Consider the following 22,107-nt stretch of genomic DNA (forward strand, 5'->3'; position numbering starts at 1 on the left):
ATGCCAGCATTTAGGAGGCAGAGGCAGGTGGATCGCTGTGAGTTTGAGGCCAGCCTGGTCTACAAAAGTGAGTCCAGGACAGCCAAGGCTACACAGAGAAACCCTGTCTCAGAAAACAAAAACAAACAAAAAAAGAACTAAAAAAACAAAACAAAAACATGAACATCAAGAAAACAACCTAACATGCACATAATTAACAGAGTTCTCAAAAGATGAAACAAACGGTGGAGAAACACGTAAAGAAACGTCCCACAACTTTAGTAATCAAGGATTACTACTCTCAGATGCCATCTTACACCAGTCAGGATGTCAATAACACAAATGACAGCTCATGCTGCAAACAGTGTGGGCAAAGGGAAACGGTCCTCCACTGCTGGGGGACTACCAACTTTACAGCCTCTATGGAAATCAGTGTGGTGGTTCCTCAGGGAATTGGAAATAGATCGACCTCACGATCACCTATCCCACTCTTGGGCATACACCCAAGGACTCTCGTCCTACTTCAGAGACACTTGCTCTCCCATGTTCACTGCTTTTCTACTCACAATAACTACAAACAGCCTAGATGTCATCAACGGGTGAAGGAACAAAGAAAATGTGGACTTGAGCCCTACCATTACCAGAAGGAAGGGGAAGGGCACCCTCTGATGAGCGAAGGCAGGACCAACCTTCAGTGTGCCTGTGTGCCGTAGTTCCCTCACACTCCTCCTCCATAGTGTTTAAGGGAAAGAATGTGGAATAACATAATAAAGATGGGCTGGGGCTTCACTCATACTGCTCCAGAGAACCAAAGTTCAGTTTCAGGGAACCCGACACCCTCTAAACACTGTGGGCACCAGTACTCTCACACACACATACACACAAATTAATACTAAATGTTTGGCTGGGCCTGGGATACATGCCTCTAATCCCAGTACTCATGAGGTAAACGCAGGCAAATCTCTGAGTTCCAGGCTAGCCAGGGTTATATAGTAAGACCCTATAAATCAATCAGTTCATCAATCAATCAACATGGCAGTAGCATTTTACTTACCAATTTGAAGCTGCAAAGGAAAAACATGAAGAACTGTACATGGCAGGAGGCGTGCGTAGGCAACAGGAGCTTGTCAAAGACAGATACCAGATCACGGTATAAATCCTTTGTTTTATTGTTATCAATCTTACCTACAAAGAAAATTTGAATTTGAATTTCATAAACACATAGTTTTGAAGAAACACAATACCATTACGAATCAGCATTTAAGCTAGGCCTGGTGGCACATACCCTTAATCCCATCATTCTAGAGGCAGAGGCAGGGGGATCTAGTTCCTGAGGCCAGCCTGCCTGATCTACAGACTGAGTCCCTGGACAACCAAGGTGACACAGAGAAAGGCTGTATACTCATAAGGTTCCAGCACAAAAAAGGAGGGGAAAGGCAGAAAAGCAAAGCCAAACAAAACTAACACCCAGCATTATCTATTACCTATTATTATGACAGTAATTAAAGCTGCTGGCGCGCGAGCGCGTGTGTCTTCTTGACACAGGTCCTAGGTACCGGCAGGCAGCAGTTTTCCATCCTGCATCATCTCAGTGGCTCACGCTCAAATCCTCAGGGCAGCACAACAGCAAGAATAGGATCTTGCTTTATGCAGTGTAATCCCATAGTGACAAGCAAACAAGCCTTTTCTTCACACACTGTTGTGAAGCTACAGAAATGATCCTTTTGTTTTCGGGGACAGGTCTCATGGAGCCCAAGCTGCCTACAACTCACTACGCAGCAAAGGCTGACTTTGAACTCATGGTCATCCCACCTCTACTTTCCAAGTTCTGAGACGACAACCACCACGCCAGCCCTCCAGATCTTGCATGCTAAATAGAGATACTCTCATTCATACACACACACACACACACACACACACACAAACACACACACACACTCTCTCTCTCTCTCTCTGTTTTTTGTTTTGTTTTGTTTTTTGCCCGCCCTCGACTCACTTTGTAGAACAGACTAACCTCAAACTCACAGCAATCTGCCTGCCTGCCTCTGCCTCCTGAGTACTGTGATTACAGGCATGTGCTGCCACACCTGGCCAATAAACGCATTCTTAAACCACAGCAAAGTGCACAGACATGCAATATCCATGCTGTTTCCTGAAGACTAGTTTGCTAAGTAAAGTTAAAGTCCTGACACTGGGCATAAGGAAGACACCTAGCAGAGGCTTCTGAAGGAACTACAGCGTAGAGGTGCCATCCCAAGGTAGTCAGCACACTACTGAGTTTCTTGAGCATCTCAACTACAGGTGATGTCTTCTAAACTTGTTCAAACTCCATTTAATACCCTTTATTAAACAACAATGAAAACATCACGGGCTTTGACGTTTACTACATAGACTGGAGTCTTCATGCCACTTCCTCCATTTTCCAATTGTACAGCACTTGCATGAAGTCGATCTGTCCGACCCTTTTTTTTATCTTATTCCTAGGGTACTGACTGACCATCCACACGGCACACGTCCTCAATGTAGGACAGCAGCAAGGAGAGCAGGATGTCCAGGCGTTCTGCGACAGGATGAGCCATCTGGCTAGGCTGCTCCAGGTCAGCTTTCTTTTCAGGTTCAGTGTTCTCATCTTCATCCTTTGAGGAAGTAAAAACTGACATTACACCAGCACTCAGGAGGCAGAGACAGGCAGATCGTTGTGAGTTCGAGGCCAGCTTGGTCTATAAAGCGAGCCCAGGACAACCAGCATGACACAGAGATACTGTCTCAAAAAACAAAGTCACTGAAAGTCTTTCGTGTTTGGGGAAACTGACATAGCCTATTATTTCCTCTCTAAAAGAGAAAACACAGACTCTCATTTAGAAATGTGTATTAAAGTCAAATCTCAAATTTTAAATAAATACCAGTCTGATTCTATTTTTTCCTTCTCTGTATTTTTTGGGAAGGTGGGAGATGGGGCGGGTGGGGCCCTCACACATACTAACCATGTGTGCTAGCCACATCCCAGCCCTGGCTCAGTAAGACCCAAGCAGAACTGGCTATGCCAACGACACACTCCCATCCCTGATCTTGGTGACTCCTGCAGCTGCAGTGCTGGGGCTGGGTCACCTTTCCCAGGTGTGGGTGTGCATCTTAGAGCTACTGTGCTGTCTGCCAAGAGCTCACAGCTTCTCTAGTCATAACCTCAGAACCAATGTCATCAGGATTCTCAGTGAGTAAAAAGGTTTGCTGCCAGTCCTAGTGACCTTAGTCTGATCTTCAGAGTCCCCATGGTAGAAGACAACAGGCTCCCACGTTGCCCTCTGGCCACATGCTTCCCCAGGCATGCATGTGAGCTCCCTCCTGTCATACCCCAGAGCAGGCTCACTCCTTTAGCTATCTCCCAGCTTTCTTGCTCCCTTGTATCTGGCCTCAATAGCACCTCAATTCAGCTCAAACTCTGCTCAGTTGAACTCCACACCACATATCATCCCAACTGGAGAGCGACTACTTTAAGGTATTTAACTGGTAGAACACAGAAACTAGGCTAGCTGTCAAGAGCACTGGCTGCTCTTCCAGAGCACCTATGTTCCATTCCACATGGCAGCTCACAGCTGTCTGTAACGCCAGGTCCAGGGCTTCCGACACCCTCACATGGACACACATATAGGCAAAGCACCAATCACCATAAATAAAATAAATTATGTATTTTTAAAAAATAGAAACTAAACTAGGACACTTTCTGTTTGCTGTTTCCTCCCAGATGCTTGTGGCTTACAGAAACAATAAAAAACATTTTATGAATGAAAGTGAAACAAATTTCACCAAAACCAACCTTAAAGCTTTGGACATAAACTGTTTATTGGTCACCAGAGAGATGATTCAGAGGTTAAGAGTGCTGGCTGTTCTTCCAAAGGTCCTGAATTCAATTCCCAGCAACCACATGGTGGCTCACAACCATCTATAATGAGATCTGGTGCCCTCTTCTGGCCTGCTGGCTCACATGCAGGGAGAATACTATGTAAATAATATATCTTTCTTTTAAAAAACTGTTTATTGGCAGGTCTCTCACTAACCTAGAGCTCACCAATTATCCTAAACTGGCCTACTTCTATGCCTCCTCTCTGTGCCTCATTAGTGCTGGGATTTTGAGTACATAGCACTACACCCAACAACTACTACACTAGTCCTGGGTTCTAGGGGGTCAAACTTAAGTCCTTCTATGTACAAGGCAAGCACTGTGCATGCACAGCTATCCTTCCAGTCCCTCCACTATTGTTTTAACAGAAAGTATTTAAAAAGCTAAGCCATAGCCAAGAGGTGGTGGGACATGCCTTTAATCCCAGCACTTGGGAGGCAGAAACAAGAGGATCTCTGAGTTCAAGGCTAGTCTGGTCTATAGAGTGAGTACCAGGACAGCCAAAGCTACACAGAGAAACCCTGCCTTAAAAAAAGAAAAAGCTGACTTTCTCACGTACTCTGGTGCCTCACATTTGACCATGTCCCCTGGAGGGGGAGACCTGGTGGCACTTAGAGGAAGGACAGCAGGTTACCGAGAAGAGACTTGATACCCTATGAGCATATACAGGGGGAGGTAATCCCCCTCAGGAACAGTCATAGGGGAGGGGAATAAGGGGAAAAGGGGAGGGAGGGAAGAATGGAAGGACACAAGGGATGGGATAACCATTGAGATGTAACAAGAATAAATTAATAATAAAAAATTAAAAAAAAAAAAAAAAAGAAAAAGCTGGGCTGGAGAGATGGCTCAGTGGTTAAGAGAACTGACTGCTCTTCCAGAGGTGTACATGCAGATAGAACATTGAATTAATAATAATAAATAAATATTTTAAAAAGAAAGAAAAAGCTAAGGCATTAGCTATCTTTTCCCACTCTGGTGTGATGAACCTCCAGTACATGCTTCTGTCAACAGAAATACAAACAATAAGAACAAGAACCAATTCCCAGCACCGGTGTGGCAGCTCATAGCTGTCTATAACTCCAGTTCTGGAGGATCTGACACCCTCTCAGGCGTACATGTAGGCAAAACACCAATGTAAATAAAATAAGATAAATAAATAATTATTTGAAAAAAAAAAAAAAAAAAGAAGAACAAAGAAGCAAAATACAAGACTAAAACAAGGAAGTTTAACCGTCAGTGTCAAACAAAGAGATGCTGACCATATCAAATAATCCTTCTGTGGTATCTGTCCCACCACAAGTCTGAGCTGCTGTCTCCTCGGCATCTTCAATGTCCTGACGGGACACACTCACCTGTATCACAAAAAATGAAAACATTTAAAAATTCAACTATTTGTAGCTAAAAATTAATCCACTATATAGACTTCCTGGAACTTGCTGTGTAGACCAGGCTGGTCTCAAATTCAGAGATGCCTCTGCCTCCTGAGTGCTGGGATTAAAGGCGTGCACCTCTACATCCAGCTTACTATACATATTTTAAAGGGCTCCATCAGCATCTTATAAAACACTGCAACAAAATGTTGGTGTAAACTACCATAGAGAGAAAGTGAATGATTGTAAGGCAAGTCATCACCAGTGCACCTAACAAGAAGTGTCGATGTGACAAAGCCAGTACAGGACAGCCAAGGCTACACAGGAAGAAAAAAAGAAAAAAAAGAATGTAAGAGACTTAACATGGTGTGTATGTATGTATACATACACACACACATACATGTATATATATGCAGATAGCCAGAAATGTAACCCCAAGAAAATGATGCCGCATACACAACTCACAACAGCTAGATCTAGCTCTCCCCATCCCGTTCCCTACAGTGTCTGTCAGCCTGTATGACGGCACACAGCAGTAACCCCAGCACTCAGGAGAGTGAGACAAGACAATCTAAAGCTCAAGGCTACCTGGAGCTATAAAACCCCTTCAAGAAAAAAGAAAGAAAGAAAAGCTGGAAACTGCAGGATGTGGCAGGGCAGGAGAAGCTACCCTGAATCCAAGGCTAACCTAGGCTACACTGCAAGACTGCCTCAATATACAAAATCAGGGACTGGAGAAATGGCTCAGCTGTTAAGAGCATTTATTCTTTCTTATTCATATGCACACACACAAAAAAAAACTTTGTGTATGTGTGTTATGTACAGACACATGCATGTTTGTATGTGTGCGATCTCATATTTCTTGGCATGTTTGTGGGGACAGGCCCAATGCTGTTATCAGGAGTCTTCCTCAATCGTTTTCAACCTTATTCACCAAGGCAGGTTCTTTCAGAACCTACAGTTTGCAGATAAGGCAACCAGCTGGCTTTGGAGACCCTATTTTTGCTTTCCCAGCACTCGAGAGGTAGGCAGGTCACCACACCTACGAGCTTTTATGAGCACGACGTGCTAAGCCATCTGCACAGCCCAAGTCCAATCACTTTTGCTCTGCTCATCCCTGACTGATCTTTCCACATGCAGGTTCAGTTTACTTTCCCTTCTGACTACTCCTGCTGCACTGTCTCAAGCGCATAGTTTCACAGGCCTGTTCTTTTTTAAAGATGTATTTATTTACTACTATGTCTTAGTTTTTAATCTCTTAGGGTTTTTTGTTTGTTTGTTTTTCCAGACAGGATTTCTTTGTGTTAGCCTTGGTTATCCTGGACTTGCCTCAAACTCACAGCAATCCACCTGCCTCCACCTCCAGAGTGCTGGGATTAAAGGCATGTGCCACCACGCCCAACTAGGAAAACAACTAATTGAGGCTGACTTACAGTTTCAGAGGTTTAGTCCATTATCAGCATGACAGGCGGCATGCAGGCAGACAGGGTGCTGGAAAGGGAACTAAGAGTTCTACATCTTGATCCAAAAGCAGCAGAGGGGAAACTGTGTCCCATACTGGGCGGAGCCTGTGCATAGGAAACCTCAAAGCCCTCCCCTACAATGATATACTTCCTCCAGCAAGGCCATATCTACTCCAGCAGGGCACAACTCCTAATATTGCCACTTCCTATAGGCCAAGCACTTAAACCCTGAGTCCATGGGGCCATTCCTGTTCAAACCACCACAGTAAGTACTCTCCACCTAGCCCCTACCCACAACTACATCTGTCCAAACTGGAACACGTATCTTATACAACCAACTTGTTTCCTTAAACAAAACAAAGCTTGGCTTGTTTACCCTTATATAAGAATTTTCAAATGTAAATGGACGTAGTATCTGATTTTAACATTCATTCTGGGCCTTCTTCACACCCATGCCATATAGTCCCAAGAGGCAATCTAGCGCACAGTAGTTCCCACAACACCCTGTGTAACTGAATATTTGCTTGTCCCTAACCATAGACTGACTATCTAAAATTCCCAGACATATGACCAGAACAAAGCAAAGAAATGAACTGTTTTCCACTGTTGCTGTTTTATTTTACACGTAAGAAATATGTAGTCACTAAATTTCATTTAAAAACAAAAAACGAAAAACAGAGAAAAACTCTAAGTGATCTCATACTTACATCTAACTTGAGTAACTTTTCAATAATGAGCTCCAGAATTTCACGCCTCAAAGTTGGGAAATATAAACTTATCCTTAGTAAGTTATGAACGTAACACTCCTAAAGCATGAGACATGAAAAGATGAATAATTCAGCAGTGTTTCAGGACATATACAAAACATCAATTATATAACTTTTACTTTAAATACATAAATTGAAAAGAGGATATCAGTACAGAAACTGCACTATCTAAATCTACATATGCTAAATATAATTAATCTAATCACCACCAGTAAACATTGCCTTCTGGTAACTTTCTTTTTAATTTGTTCATTTGCAGTGCTGGAGATGAAACCCGAGGCCTTACGCACGCTAAGCAAGCACTCTACCACCAAGCTCCACCTGTAGCCTCCCTGCTAATTGTTTTTTCCCCCCTGCTAATTCTTGTGTATTTAAGCATTCAACACAAAAGTTACTTCTGAAATGCATTCTGACCATGACCTGCACACAGTAATAAAATGGCACTGAGAGTTCCAAGGAGTCACTAGCTAAGAAAGGAATCAGACACTAGGTGCAGTAGCTCACACCTATAACCCCAGCATTTAGGAGGCCCTGACACCAGCCTGGGCTACAGATTAAGACTCTGTTTGAAGAAAATAACAAAAAGAAAAGAATTTAAGAAATGTTCTTAGTTTCTCTTGATGGGGGGGGGGGGTGGTAGAATCTCACACTGTTGTTTTTTTGTTTTTCTCTGCCCACCCCTCATACTGTTGTTATTAAGAAAGAAAATCCCAACCCACTGATTTTACCAATGAAGACTCAAGAGCCAGATGCTGGGTGAAAACCTGCTGGCTCAGAGAGGCAGAGAAAGCTCCCAGCTGACCTTCCCACTCAGTTCACAGGTTCCGAAGTAAAAAGGCAAAAGCCAAAAGCTAAAAACCAAAACCTCAAGGCGAAAAGCTTACGAGCTCACCCAAGAGCCCAGAAGGAAAAAGCAAAAAGCTTTCTTCTTCTCCAGGCTTCTTAAATACTCTTCTCTCAGAGCCCTCCTTTCTACTTAATCCCTGTCAGCTGGTTTCTTGCTCCACCTCTTGACCTAGCGTTAACTTTATTAAATTCTGTGTACAGAAAGCTCCTGAATTAAAGATGTGTGTAGGGCTGAGCCACACCACAATCACCTGTTTACAATAAACAGAAAATTCTTGGATTAAAGGTGTGTGTAGGGCTGAGCCACACCAAACAAGAGATAGATTTTTACAGGTCACAACAGGATCAGACCCCCTGCAACATCACGTCCAGGCCTGAAACCTGCAGCAGTGACTGTTTACTCAGAGCACAGGCCTGCACCACAACATGCAGTGAAATGAGTCTGGAGTTTAAAAATCCAGAAAGGTAATTTTAAGAAAATAATAACAACAATATCATCACCATCATTTAAAATAAGGTCACAAAACAATCTTTCCATGAAAGATTTCTTACCAATGTTCTCTCTGATTTTCTCACAAATGGAAATTTGTCTACAAGTATTGGCATTAGAAACCATGGTGTCCTATTTAAAAACAAAACAAAACACACGTTAACTGGACTTTCTAAGAAGCTGACATTTGTATCCTAAGAGCATTAAGGACATAAAAGGCAAAAAAGAACCCTAGCTCAAACAATCAGAGGCCCAAATCAAGGGAGTGTCAGGGAAAGGTCCTAAACGACTTACATGAAAAATATGTTTATTAACTTTGTTAGTAACAGCAAGTCAAAAGACAAGCTTTTCTCTACAAAAGATTAACAGCTTCAGTTTAAATTTTTTAAATGTATCAGTATATAAGTATATTAAAGAAGCAAAGAATCATTAGCTTGTGATTCTGACTAAGGCAGTGAGTGTCTCACGCAGCCCAATCAAACCGTGCGTGCGTAGCCAAAAGTGACCCTGAATGTCTGATTCTCCTGTTCCCACCTTCCCAACCTATGCAATACACCATCCCAGCTTCCCAGTTGTAGTTAACAAAATAACACGGCCAAGGAAACCCACAAGACTGCCAAGCTTTTTATAACCACATGGCACAGTGCAAGTGTATATACAGGTTCTCAGTAAAACTATTTGGTATTTGCAAAATACCAACTTGTATATAAAATGGAGGTAGGAGTACTAAGTGTAAGTTAAACATAAGTTAAAGAGGAGTGAGGGGACTGAGAAGAGAGACACTGCCCTCAGGCCCGGCAGCTGAGCATGAGCTCCAGCTACATGGTGGCAGACCTGACTCGGATAGGTATCTTCTGACCAGCACCATGGCACACGGAACTCCTGTGCCTATATCCACACACGAATTAAAATTTTAAGGAAGTAAAATATAAATTAAGATAACAAAAATAAATACAAAACAGAAATATCATTTTCAACATGTGTTATCAACACAATTGAAAACAGCATATAGTCCAGGCGTGGTGGCACACACCTTTAATCCCAGCACACAGTAGGTGATCACTGTGAGTTCCAGGCCAGCCTGGTCTACAAAAGAAGTCTAGGACAGCCATGGCTACACAAAGAAACTCTGTCTCGAAAAACTCAAAAAAAAAAAGAGAAAGAAAGAGAAAGGATATAACCTAGGTTCAAATGCTATTACACTTTATGCTCGGCTAGTCACCTCTCTCTTCCTTGGAGAGATGTGGGCATAGACTACAGGCAGATGGCCCATCAGAACTAACCCCCAACCTATTAAACGAAACACCATGAGTCAGAGTCAATCAAACAACACTCACGATGGGACGTATCTTGTTATTATTTGCAAGGCTCTGTGACATGTGTCAAAATTTGCAGGAAGATCTACAAGGAAAAAATTGAAAGTATGAACATCAAAACTAAAAACTGCAAAATCATGTCTAAAGCTAAAAACAAGTTCTAAAAAAAAAATCTCAGTAACTGACCAGAGAAATAGGAATTGCAAAGTTTGTCCCTTCAGTCAACAGTGAGGATCAAAGCCAGGCAGCGGCGCACACCTTAGTCCCAGCACTCGGGAGGCAGAGGCAGGTGGAGCTCTGAGTTTGAGGCCAGCCTGGTCCACAGAGTGAGTTCCAGGACAGCCAGGGCTACACAGAGAAACTGTCAAAACAAAAATGCAACGAGGATTAACTGGACTAATTATGTCACATCTGCATAGACTCCTCTATAAAGAGCTAGAGTTTTGGTTTGGTTTGGTTTTTTGAGACAGAGTTTCTCTCTTGCGCCTTGGCTGTTGGGGACCCACTTTGTCGACAGGCTGGCCTTGACTTCACAGAGATCTGCCTGCCTCTGCCTCCCGAGTGCTGGTGCAAGAGCTGGAGTTTGTAGCTGAGCGTGAGGAGACAGGCATATAATGGAACCCTGCAGAGGCGGAGGCAGCAAGACTGCTCTGAGTTGGAGGACAGCCAGGGTCTACAGAGACCCCACCCAAAAAGTAAAGAGCCGGGGGCTGAATAGACGACTCAGTGGTTAAGAGCACTAACTGCTCTTCCAAAGATCCTGAGTTCAATTCCCAGAAACACATGGTGGTTCACAACCATGTAATAAGAACTGATGCCCTCTTCTGGCCTGCAGGTATACATACATACAGAACACTGTATATATAATAAATAAATCTAAAAAAAAGAGCCAGGTGTGGTGGCGCACACCTTTAATCCCAGCACGGGAGGCAGAGGCAGGCAGATCACTGTGAGTTGGGCCAGCCTGGTCTACAAAGCCAAGATAACATAGAAAAGCCCTGTCTCAGAAAAACCAAAACCAAAAATAAACAAAGAGCCTACTAAGCCAGGCATGGTGTATTTAATCCCAGCACTCAAAAGCAAAAGCAGGTGGATCTCTGTGAATTTGAGGCCAATCTGGTCTATACAGTGAATTCCAATAAAGCCAGGTCTATACAGTGAGACTCTTCCTGTCTCAAAAAACCAAAAATTTCTATCAAAGGCTACCATTTGTTCTTGTTTCCTTAAAAAAACAAGTTGAGACATTTTTATCATTTACAACACAAACTCTAAGACAGCGATGTCCAGTGTTTTAACACTGTTTATACTTACTGTCATCTTCATCATCAGAATCTGAAACATCTATGCCGCCTTCCTTAACGATCACTCGGGCTTTAAAGGAGAACGAAAATTTGTTATTCTATTCTGTCACAGGCATAAGCAATAAACAGCTATTTCCAAAGGTTCGGAACACTGGCTCTTCCAGCAGCCCCGACTCCCAGCACCCGCACAGCAGCTCACAATGCCTGGAACTCTAGTTGCAAGGGGCCCACACCCTCTTCTAGCCTCATTGGGCACTGCACACAGGGTGCACCACATACATGCAGGAAAACACTCATGCACACAGACACCGAGAAATGAAATGAAATGAGTCACATAAAGACACACATGCTTCCTGCCTATGACACCATCACAGGGCTCTGCGAGCAAAACAGCAGCCATCAGAAGTGGCACCACAACCGCGGTCAACAAACCAGTGTCTTTAGAAGAGTGAAGGTAAGCGCAGAGAAAGCAAGTAAAAGGGATGAGAGAGGAAGAAGAAAGTTCATTTTTACAAGCAAAAACTACTTACGAGGTACAAAATGAGAAGCAATCATGCGGAGACACGGTCTAAGGAAGACAGTCTGTGCTGACACAAGATTACCGAGGAAAGCCAAGTACTCCTCCACCACCGCCTGACTTCTATTTAACCATGGCAGTCTCTAGAGATAGGAGAAGACGACAGTGCAAAGGTGTAACAGAGATGTACTGTTTGCAAAGTACTAAATATCTGCTAGTCAGTGAAATAAAGTAAACTTACCAATATGATGTTTATAAGTTGCTCAAAGTCTTTTGTCAAGTACATGACAGAGGAACGAAATTCCAGCAGCCAGTTAATGATCTGCTCATCCTTAAGTTAAAACAAAAGAAAAATATTACAAGCCGTGTAATGTTACAGAAAAATAATGGATTTACTTTGTGCCAATCATCTTTAATCAGTAACATGTTTAAGTCAGGAAAACAAGTATGTTCCACTATGACAGGCTAGAAAGGCCGTCATACTGTGCCCTTCTGTAATCTCAACACATGAGAAGCGGGGGCTGCAAGCTCAAGGCCCAAGCAACATGCCGAGTTCCAGATAACCTGGATTACATAGATATTAAAACACACCAAAACGTGGCAAGGGCTAAGTATAAAACAGTCTTTCCTAACAGTGTTGGAGACCCTGGATTTGATGTCCAGCACTCTTGCAGAACCCTGGTAACCTGAGTCTAAGTACCAGAAGCCATGAACTATGAAAGGAAAAAGCAAGCCTAGGGACTGGCGAGCTGGCTCAGCAGTCAAGAGCACTGGCTGCTCTTCCAGAAGACACGGGATCAGTTCCCAGCATTTACAGTGGTTCACAACCATCTGGAACTCCAGTTCCAACACACTTCCCCGGCTTCTTTAGGCACCAGGCATGCCCAGACATAGGCATAGAGAAAATACTTATACACAAAAAATAATAATCTTTTAAAAATCTGAGTCCACAAGTAGTCCTTTGACTTCTGCGTGCACACTGCTGTCTGTATGCCCACATACAATCATACCCACCACAAAAAAAAAATTAAGCTTTTTAATATAAAAGCAATCACCAGGTGTGGTGGCGCACGCCTTTGATGCTAGCACTTGAGAGGCAGAGGCAGGAGGATCTCTGTGAGTTCAAGGCCAGCCTGGACTACAAAGTGAGTCTAAGACAACCAAGGCTACACAGAAAACCCTTTCTCAAAAAACTAAACTAAATAAATATATTATGATATAAAAAAAATAAAAGCAAATCAGCCACAAGGTACAGTGGCACCTGTCCCACTGCCCTAACATTCAGAAGTAAGGAAGATCTCAAGTTTGAGACAGGCCTACACCACATAGCTAGGACTATCTCAAAAAAACAAACAAACAAACACCACCAAACAGAACAGAACAGAACAAAGACTGGAGCTGTGGCTCAGTGGTAGAGCCCTTCCTTGTTCAGTATGCTTACCTCCTAGTTTTTAATCCTCAACATTGAAAAAATAGGAACTACAAGACCTCAGTGAACCCTGATTTGGCACAGACTACCTGTAACACTCTGAAAAAGGCAGACACACTGCTGTCCCCTCCACTGCCGAGAGTCTGCTGCAAACGGGCTGTGGCTATACATCATCAGAAAGTGCACACAAGACCCTGGGTTTAATACCCAGCACAACCAAAATAACAAAACTTCCATATAACACAGACAATTGGGGCTGAGGCTGATGGTTCGGCAATTAAAAGCTCATATTGTTCCTGCAGAGAACCCAACTTCAATTTCCAGGTTCCCAGCATCCACAGCAGGTGGCTCTCACCTGTCCCTAATTCTACCTCCAGAGGATCTGATATGTCTCGTATACACAAGTGCGTACACACACGTACACACACACACACACACACACACACACACACACACACACACACACACACACAGTTTATGGGCTTTTGGGGTTTGTTTTGGGGGTATTATCTCCAATGTCCCACAGTGAGAAGAGGACAAACTCCTGCAAGTTGTCTTCTGATCTTCTCCATGTGTATTGTGTACTGTGGTATACACATGCCTTCTCTCTCCCCGCCCCCCCCCCGCCTCTTTTTCTCTCTCGCCTTCTCTCTCTCTCTCTCTCTCTCTCTCTCTCACACACACACACACACACACACACACACACACACACACACACACACACACACACCAACACACACACAGGCGCACGTAATTTTTTTGTTAGGTTGGTTGGTTGGTTTGTTTTTGAAACTGGGTCTCTGTATGTAGCCCTGGCTGTTTAAGAACTCCCTATGTAGACCAGGCTGGGCCAAACTCAGAGATCTGCCTGTACCTTGCCTCCCTAGTACTAGGACTAAAGGTATGAACTACCATGCCCAGCTAAATGTAATTTTTAAAGCTAAGTGCTAAGGGCTGTGTAGAAGCTCTGAGTTCTAGCCTCAGCACTAGATGAGTAAGAGTGAGAAGCTGCTCATGGAACATAGTACAACACACAGACATTGGCCCTTTGGACCCAAGAAAGAAGGCAAGGTTCAGGAAAGCTTTAACACGTCAAGTGCTCTGAAAGGCAGTACCTTCCTGGATAAAATTTTTTATAGCAAGAAAGCATAATTTCAGAAAACAAAGTAATTCAGTACAGCTCCAGCATATGGCGAACAAACCGACAAATAGCTGGTGAGCAAAGAGAGGCCAGGCAGTGGCCATGCATGCCATGCATATAAACAGAGATCTGCTGAAGCCTGCGAAAAGAACCCAGGAAGGAAGCTCCATGTGCTTAGAGAACCAGAGAAAGCTCAAAGCAGCTGACACATCCCCAGGACCTGAGGCGAAGGAATCTGTAGATGACAGCTGTAGTAATACACACATGCAACATTTACAGTGACCCACAGTGTTCTGACTAGGGCTTTCCTTACATCTACCCGCAGAGCAAGTAGTACTGACCTCCATTTTACAGACGAAGGCACTAAGTACAAGCACAGGAACTCACCCTTGGCAAGAACACAATGTGGTCACAGCCAATATTCAAAGTGTTAAGGGTCTCCAGCCGCAAGGAAAAGACCCTCAAAGACAAACAGGTGGAAGGTGGAAGACTGAGGAAAAGAACTCAAGAAGAAATGCTGGCAGCTACACTGAAGGTTAACCTGTATTCTTCTACAGACATGCAGGCTTTAAATAGGGGAGTGGCATGCCTAGGCATGTCCTCTGGAGGGATGAGCAGGCTTGACCGTTCAGAATACATCTACAGGGAACACAGAGCATGGCAAGAATTACGACTTGAGAGCACCAACAAAGCCACAAATGAAAGGGTTTTTTTCTGTTTGTTTGGTTTTGGTTTTGTTTGGTTTGGGTTTTTCTGTCCCAATATGGGTGAGTGAACAGATATAGAAAGTGACAAAGTCCAGAAAGACCACAAGGTCCCTAGCTCAAGAACCGGCTTTAAGGAACAGACCAGTTTAGCACACAGAAGGCTACAGCGCCAAGGGTTTGGGGAAGAGATGAGTCTGACTCTCCGTACTGGAGCGCATTAACAACTCTGGTAGAAGCAATGAATGAGCAGGTCGTCAGGAAGCAAGTCTGGGGCCCTAAGGAGCTACAACACATGCATTTTTAGGAGTTTCCAAGACACAGGTAGGTTTCAAAGCCTGTAGCAATCATACAGGAAGACTACTGAGTAAAATAAAAGAATCACGTTTTTCAAAAAAATTCAGAGCTTTAAAAATTCAGGGCTGGGGGGCTGGAGTGATGGCTCAGAGGTTAAGAGCACTGGCTGCTCTTCCAAAGGTCCTGAGTTCAATTCCCAGCAACCATCTATAATGAGATCTTCTGGTGTGCAGGTGTACATGCAGGCAAAACACGATATACATAATAAATAAATAAATCCTAAAAAAAAAATTCAGGGCTGGAAAAGCAGCTCAGAGGTTAAGAGCAATTACCGCACCTCCATGGAGTCTGGGTTCATTCACCAGCACGTGCACAGCTGTCTACCCTGGCCTCCACTGGCCCCAGGTATGACACACAGTAAACACACATACAGGCAGGCAAACACTCATACATATAAACAAAACAAACCTTTAAAAAAAAACCACTCAATACCAAAGTTAAGACCCATTCAAAGGGCTGAAGCATTGGCTCAGTGGTTGAGAACACTAGCTGCTCTTTCAGAGGACCCAGGTTCAATTCCCAGCACCCACATGGCAGCTTACAACTGTCTTTAACTCCAATTCCAGGGTTTCTGATGCCCTCCATGTGAGTAAAACACCAATGCACATTAAAAAAAAAAAAAAAAAAAAAAAAGAATCATTAAGAAGTTAAATTAAGGGGGAGAGCAGCGGGCCAGGTGGACCAGCACTCGGGCCAGAGAGACGCCTAAGGACCCGTCCCGTAGAACGGCCACCGGAAGGTTCACTCTTTTGTCCCTTTAACCTTTTTCCTTCTTGTATAAGCTAGTTGGGTTGTATAATAAAGTTTAATTGTTAAGAAACAGAAAAAAAAAAAAAAAAAAAAAAAGAAGTTAAATTAAGGCCGGGTGGTGGCGGCGCACGCCTTCAGTCCCAGCACTTGAGAGGCAGAAGCAGGCAGATCACCATGAGTTCGAGGCCAGCCTGATCTACAAAGCAAGTCCAGGACAACCAAAGCTACACAGAGAAACCCTGTCTCAAAAAACAAAGCAAAACAAACAAATAAATAAATAAATGAGAAAAGAAAAAAGCCATTAATATAATTTAAAAGTTTTTAATTACCTTTATGTCAGGATCTAACAGTTGGTTCTTCAACAACTCTAAGTCATTTGTTTCACCCTAAGCAAAGAAAAGAGAAAATTAAGTATAATTACTAGCTGGATGTGGTGGTGCACACTTGTAATCCTAGCACTCAGGAGTTCAGGGCTACACAGAGAAACCCTGACTCAAAAAAAAAAAAAACAAAACAAAAAAAACACCAAGAAAAAAAGTACAATTACTGTGGTTTCCTTTAAATACCATCAGTTTTATTATGTCTCAATACCTCATGGCACTACAAAGGGAACTGTGAAACTTCCACATATTTCTCACAATAATAAAGTCAGGACTGTAAAACTTTTAAGAATTCATATTTAAGGCAGGACCTGACTATCTTATACGCCCATAATCCCAGCTATTCAGAAAGCAAATCCAAGGCCACCCATCTGGGATATGCTATGTCAAATATAAAAAGGAAAAACACAAAGCCTGAAGCAATAGCTCAGTGGAGGAGGGCTTATCTCAGGTTCAATGCCTAGCACTGGGAAAAAAAACCAACACCAACAACCACCAAACCAAAGAGGAACCTCTGTTAACAGACTCAAAGGTCTAGGACAAGGCGAGAGCAAAGGGCCACTCATACTCAGCTGTGCCAGTGTCCGGACACTTGAATACTACAGCAGACACTAACAAGAATTCTAAAAGCATAAGATAAAAAGCACTGACATGATATATATCAGGAAGACTTTGGACAGCATCTAGTCAAATGTGTAGCTATATTTGGGGGTTATAAGACATAATCACTTATGTGTCTTTAGTGATGAGATCTAGAGGAACCCCTTAGCCAACACAAAACCAAAGACCTCTGATTTATTCTTCTAAAGTAAAGCTCAGACAACTCCCTAGGAGATAAAACGTGCCAGGTGGCGGCGGCGCACACCTTTGATCTCAGCGCTCAGGAGTCAAAGGCACACAATTCTCTGAGTTCGAGGCTAGCCTGGTCTAAAGAGTAAATTCCAGGACAGCCAAAGCTATACAGAGAAACCCTGAATAGGTGGGGAGGGGAAATGGGGAAAGAGAGAGAGATAAAATGTGTTAGTGGAGGCAGGCTTGTGGGTACACAGTAAGAAGGCAGAGACAGGTAGATCTCTGTGAGTTCAAGGCCAGCTTAGTCTACAAAGCAGTTCTGGGTCAGCCAGAGCTATTCAGTAAGACTCTGGCTCAAAGGAATAAAAAATTAAGCCAGGCGGTGGTGGCGCACGCCTTTAATCCCAGCACTTAGGAGGCAGAGGCAGGTGTGTATCTCTGTGAGTTCAAGGCCAATCTGGTCTACAAAGCAAGTCCAGGACGGTCAAGGATACACAGAGAAATGCTGTCTTGGAAAAAAAAAAAAAATTAATGGGACTATATCTGTAATTCCAGGCCTGAGGCAAGATTAGATTTCGTCATCAGACAGGGTTACACAGCAAGACTGTCTCCAAAAAATAAATAAATAAGTTAAACATACATACAAACAAAAAATGTCCTAATTTAAATTGTTCTAATTTAAAATTTTTAATTTTAGCACATGCTAAAGTTTTCAAGATGTACTACATAGAGCATTTTTTTAAATTTTATTTATTATGTATACAGTATGCATCCTATCACATTACAGATGGTTGTGAGCCACCACGTGGTTGCTGGGAATTGAATTCAGGACCTCTGCAAGAGCAGTCAGTGCTCTTAACCACTGAGCCATCTCTCCAGGCCCGAGCATTTTAAGTCATAAAACCTCAGCACATATCCAGGCATGGTGTCACGTGTCTTTAATCCCAGCACTCAGAGACAAGAGGCAGGTGGGTCTGAGTTGTAAACCAGCCTGGTCTACAAAACAAGTTCAAGAATAGCCCAGGGCTATTAAAAAAAACCCCATCTCAAACAAACAAACAAAACCAAAACTCAGCACCCTTGTTTTGATTACTTTTAAACTTAAAGTATCATGCATATCACTAAATATTCTATTTCAATATGGTTTCTAAATATTTCCTTCCCTCCATTCTCCGGTATTTTTAGACCAGCTGTTCTCAACCTATGGATCGCAACCCCTTAGGGGATTGAACCATTCTTTCACAGGGCTCACCACTGGAAAACACAGAATTACTATTCAGAACAGTAGCAAACTTACAGTCATGAGGTGGCAAAGAAGATAATTTTATGGTTGAGGGTCACTACAACATGAGAAATTGAATTGAAAGGGTCACAGCACTAGGAAGGTTGAGGACCACTGCTTTAGATAGAGGCTGGCCTTAAGTCTAGATGCCCACCAGCCTTTGCCTCCCAAGAGCTGGGATCAAAGGCGTGTGCTACCACGCCCGGCTAGAAACCCAAAATCCTGATGCTGGTCAGTGTAATACCTACTGTATTGTGACTAACCGAAGCCAAACCCCACACAGGATCTCCTCATACCTTTTTGTATTTCAGCAAGACTTCTGTCACAGTTCCACCAAACCGAACAGTTTTTCTTGGGGGAGAATTGAAGAAATCACTCTCTAACGCGAGCATATCTGAAAGCCTGAACAAACAGGAGCAGCAGCTATTACGTTCGTGGTAAAGAACGGTAACAGTGAACATTTCTGAGCCAACATCGTTCTGTGGGAAGAGACTAAAGTTTCTTAGACGGTATCCCTGCTTCCAATCTCAGTCAAACGGTCCTCTCATGGAATTTAGAATAAGAATCCAGACTCAGCTGGGTGGTACACACCTTTAATCCCAGTACTCAGGAGATAGAGGCAGGTGGATCTTCCTGAGTTCAAGGCCAACCTGGTCTACAAAGTGAGTTCCAGGACAGCCAAGGCTGTAACACAGAGAAACCCTGTGTCAAAAAAATAAAAATTAAATTCCAAACTCAAACTCCTAATGAACACAAGTGTACATACTCAAAAACCCAGCACTCAGGAGACTGAAGAAGAAGAATCTAGGAGTTGTGGGTCAACCTAGGCTACACAGTAAGATCTTATCTCCAATTTCATTTATTTATTTTTGGTTTTTTGAGGCACGGTTTCTCTGTGTAGCCTTGACTGTCCTGGAACTCACTTTGTAGATAAACCAGGCAGGCCTCGAACTCACAGAGATCCACCTGCCTCTGCCTCCTGAGAGCTGGAATTAAAGGAGTGCACCACCACTGCCTGGCTTCAAATTTTATTTTTTTAATAGAAGGGGAAGGAAATAAAAGAAACTCCAGATTCCGGAATTAATCCTGTAAGATCCTATTTAACCCGCCCTTTCCTAACTCTCTGATCTCATTTATAACCACTTGTTAAAAGCATGGTGTCCTCAAACTTGTCAAGCTGGTTCCCATTTCGCTTGCTTCTCACTTTTAGAAACACCCTTCCCACATATATTACACAGGGCTGGAGCTCACACGTCAGAAGCCCCCACCAGCAGAAGCTCAGGGGCTCATCCTCCATCCTGCTACGTTGTAGTTCTGACCGTCTTACTCAGTTATCGCCGAGCATGGGAACCCAGTAGGTACACACTTCATAAATAACTGTCAGTATTATGCTAAACGCTTTACAAGGTTTACTTCCTACTCCTCCAAGCCCCTCGCGGGGGCGCTCGCCTTTAATCCCAGCACTCGGGAGGCAGAGGCAGGCGGATCTCCGAGTTCGAGCCCAGAGTGGTTTACAAAGTGAGTTCCAGGACAGTCATGGCCACACAGAGAAACCTGTCTCCAAAAACAAAACAAGAAAAAACAGAGACTCTTATAAAATCATCTAAAGGCCAAACCCCAAATGTTTTATAGGGATAGGCATTTTTAAATGTTGGGCAAGATAAAAACTGCTTAGGCCGGCAGTGGTGGCGCATGCCTTTAATCCCAGCACTTGGGAGGCAGAGGCAGGTGGATCACTCTGAGTTCGAGGCCAGCCTGGTCTACAAAGTGAGTCCAGGACAACAATGGCTACACAGAGAAACCCTGTCTCGAAAAACCAAAATAAATATAATTAATAATAATAATAACTGCTTAGATAAGATGGTTCAACTGGGTCGGCCTACTGCTCACCACTGCAGAAACAATTTCAAACAAAATTTAGGATTCAATTTGTCACCAATGACAGGATTCCCCCCGGAAACCCGAAGCCCAGGGGATGCCGACCCCATCTAAGCCAAGGGAGGGAAGGAAGGAGGAGACCACAGGCCCGCAAGGGCGCTCGCTCCAAACGTGAGCGAAGACAAAGGGAAACGCAGCGCCTTCGCCAGGCTGAGGGCGCCGGGGATCCTGCGCACCGGGCGAGCCCGCACGCCCCGACCCCCCACCGCCGTCGGCACACCCCGAGAGCTCTCGGCCGCCTCGAGCCCCGGAGCCACAGGCGGAGGCCGCCGGATCTTACCCAGTCGGCGACGCACTCAGCGTGGCAGAGGCCGCAGCCGCCACATCGCCTGGCAATCGCGCGTGAAGCAGCGGGGCCGCCATTCGGCCGGAGCAGCGTGAGCGTGGGGCCTGGCGCCGGAAGCCGCGGCCCGCCCGCCCCGGAAGTCGCGCACTGGAAGGCGGCCGTCAGCCAAAGGCCCCGGACTTGGCGGAGAGCATAGCCGACCGCAGCTCTAAGGCCCGTGGGCTTTCATCTGGCCCTAACTCGCGTGCCGCGTCCCTAGAATAGGTTGGCACTGTTAGGCGGTGCAGTCAGTGCCTGGGTTCCTAGACTCTCCTTCACAAAGAACCCTGCCAGGGTTCCCTGGCGCTCAGGAAGTAGAGGCAGAAAGATCAGCAGTTCAAAGCCAATCAGTAAAATAACGATTTTTTTTTTTTTTTTTTTTTAAACCCAAGGTAAAAAGCCCAGTATGATGTTGGTAATCCCAGCACTGGAGAGACGGAGATAGAAGGGCTTCTGGGACTCACACAGCTGCTTAAATCAAATCAAAGAAATTAAGTCCTGAGCCGGCCATAGTGGCACATGCCTGTAATCCCAGCACTCAGAAGGCAGAGGCTGGCAGATCTATGTTGAGTTCGAGGACAGCCTGGTCTATAAAGTGAGTCCAAGGGCTGGAGAGATGGCTCAGAGGTTAAGAGCACTGGCTGCTCTTCCAGAGGTCCTGAGTTCAATTCCCAGCAACCACATGGTGGTTCACAACCATCTATAATGAGATATGGTGCCTTCTTCTGGCCTGCACATGTACACGCAGACAAAACATCTATACAAAATAAAAAATCTTTAAAGCGAGTCCAGGACAGCCAAGGCTACACAGAGAAACCGTGTCTCCAAAAACCAAAGGAAAAGAAAAGAAATTAAGTCTTCACAGTGGAGAGATTTCCTGAACAAAACTGACGAACTGTGCATCATTTGCACATTTACTCGTGTGAAAGGCACGTCATCAGTGGCCTACCCAGAAGCCTGGAAGCTGTGCTGAAAAACCAGAGGAGAGGGCTGGAGGGATGTCTCCATGGCTGGAGGACCCAGGCTAAAGAGCTGGGCATGTTGGTTGCGCCTTTAATCCCA

General features: G+C 44.1%; 1 protein-coding gene across 1 annotated transcript in view; it reads right to left on the bottom strand.

The window, feature by feature from the left end:
• Rrn3 (RRN3 homolog, RNA polymerase I transcription factor) overlaps positions 1-21,124 on the bottom strand; it is a 32,114-nt gene extending 10,990 nt beyond the window's left edge. Inside the window, exons 1-12 of the mRNA XM_051168058.1 lie at positions 21,001-21,124; positions 19,079-19,184; positions 16,658-16,714; positions 12,189-12,278; positions 11,961-12,090; positions 11,441-11,500; positions 10,151-10,214; positions 8,876-8,945; positions 7,418-7,516; positions 5,137-5,229; positions 2,477-2,615; positions 1,034-1,164 (exon numbers count right to left, since the gene is read on the bottom strand). Of these exons, the coding sequence (XP_051024015.1) occupies positions 1,034-1,164; positions 2,477-2,615; positions 5,137-5,229; positions 7,418-7,516; positions 8,876-8,945; positions 10,151-10,214; positions 11,441-11,500; positions 11,961-12,090; positions 12,189-12,278; positions 16,658-16,714; positions 19,079-19,184; positions 21,001-21,083 (1,122 nt within the window). The 5' untranslated portion in view covers positions 21,084-21,124. The remainder of the gene's footprint in view (positions 1-1,033; positions 1,165-2,476; positions 2,616-5,136; positions 5,230-7,417; positions 7,517-8,875; positions 8,946-10,150; positions 10,215-11,440; positions 11,501-11,960; positions 12,091-12,188; positions 12,279-16,657; positions 16,715-19,078; positions 19,185-21,000) is intronic.
• Positions 21,125-22,107: the final 983 nt, after the last annotated feature.

This window comes from Acomys russatus, chromosome 25, assembly GCF_903995435.1.
Source record: "Acomys russatus chromosome 25, mAcoRus1.1, whole genome shotgun sequence".
Classification (NCBI taxonomy): Eukaryota; Metazoa; Chordata; class Mammalia; order Rodentia; family Muridae; genus Acomys; species Acomys russatus.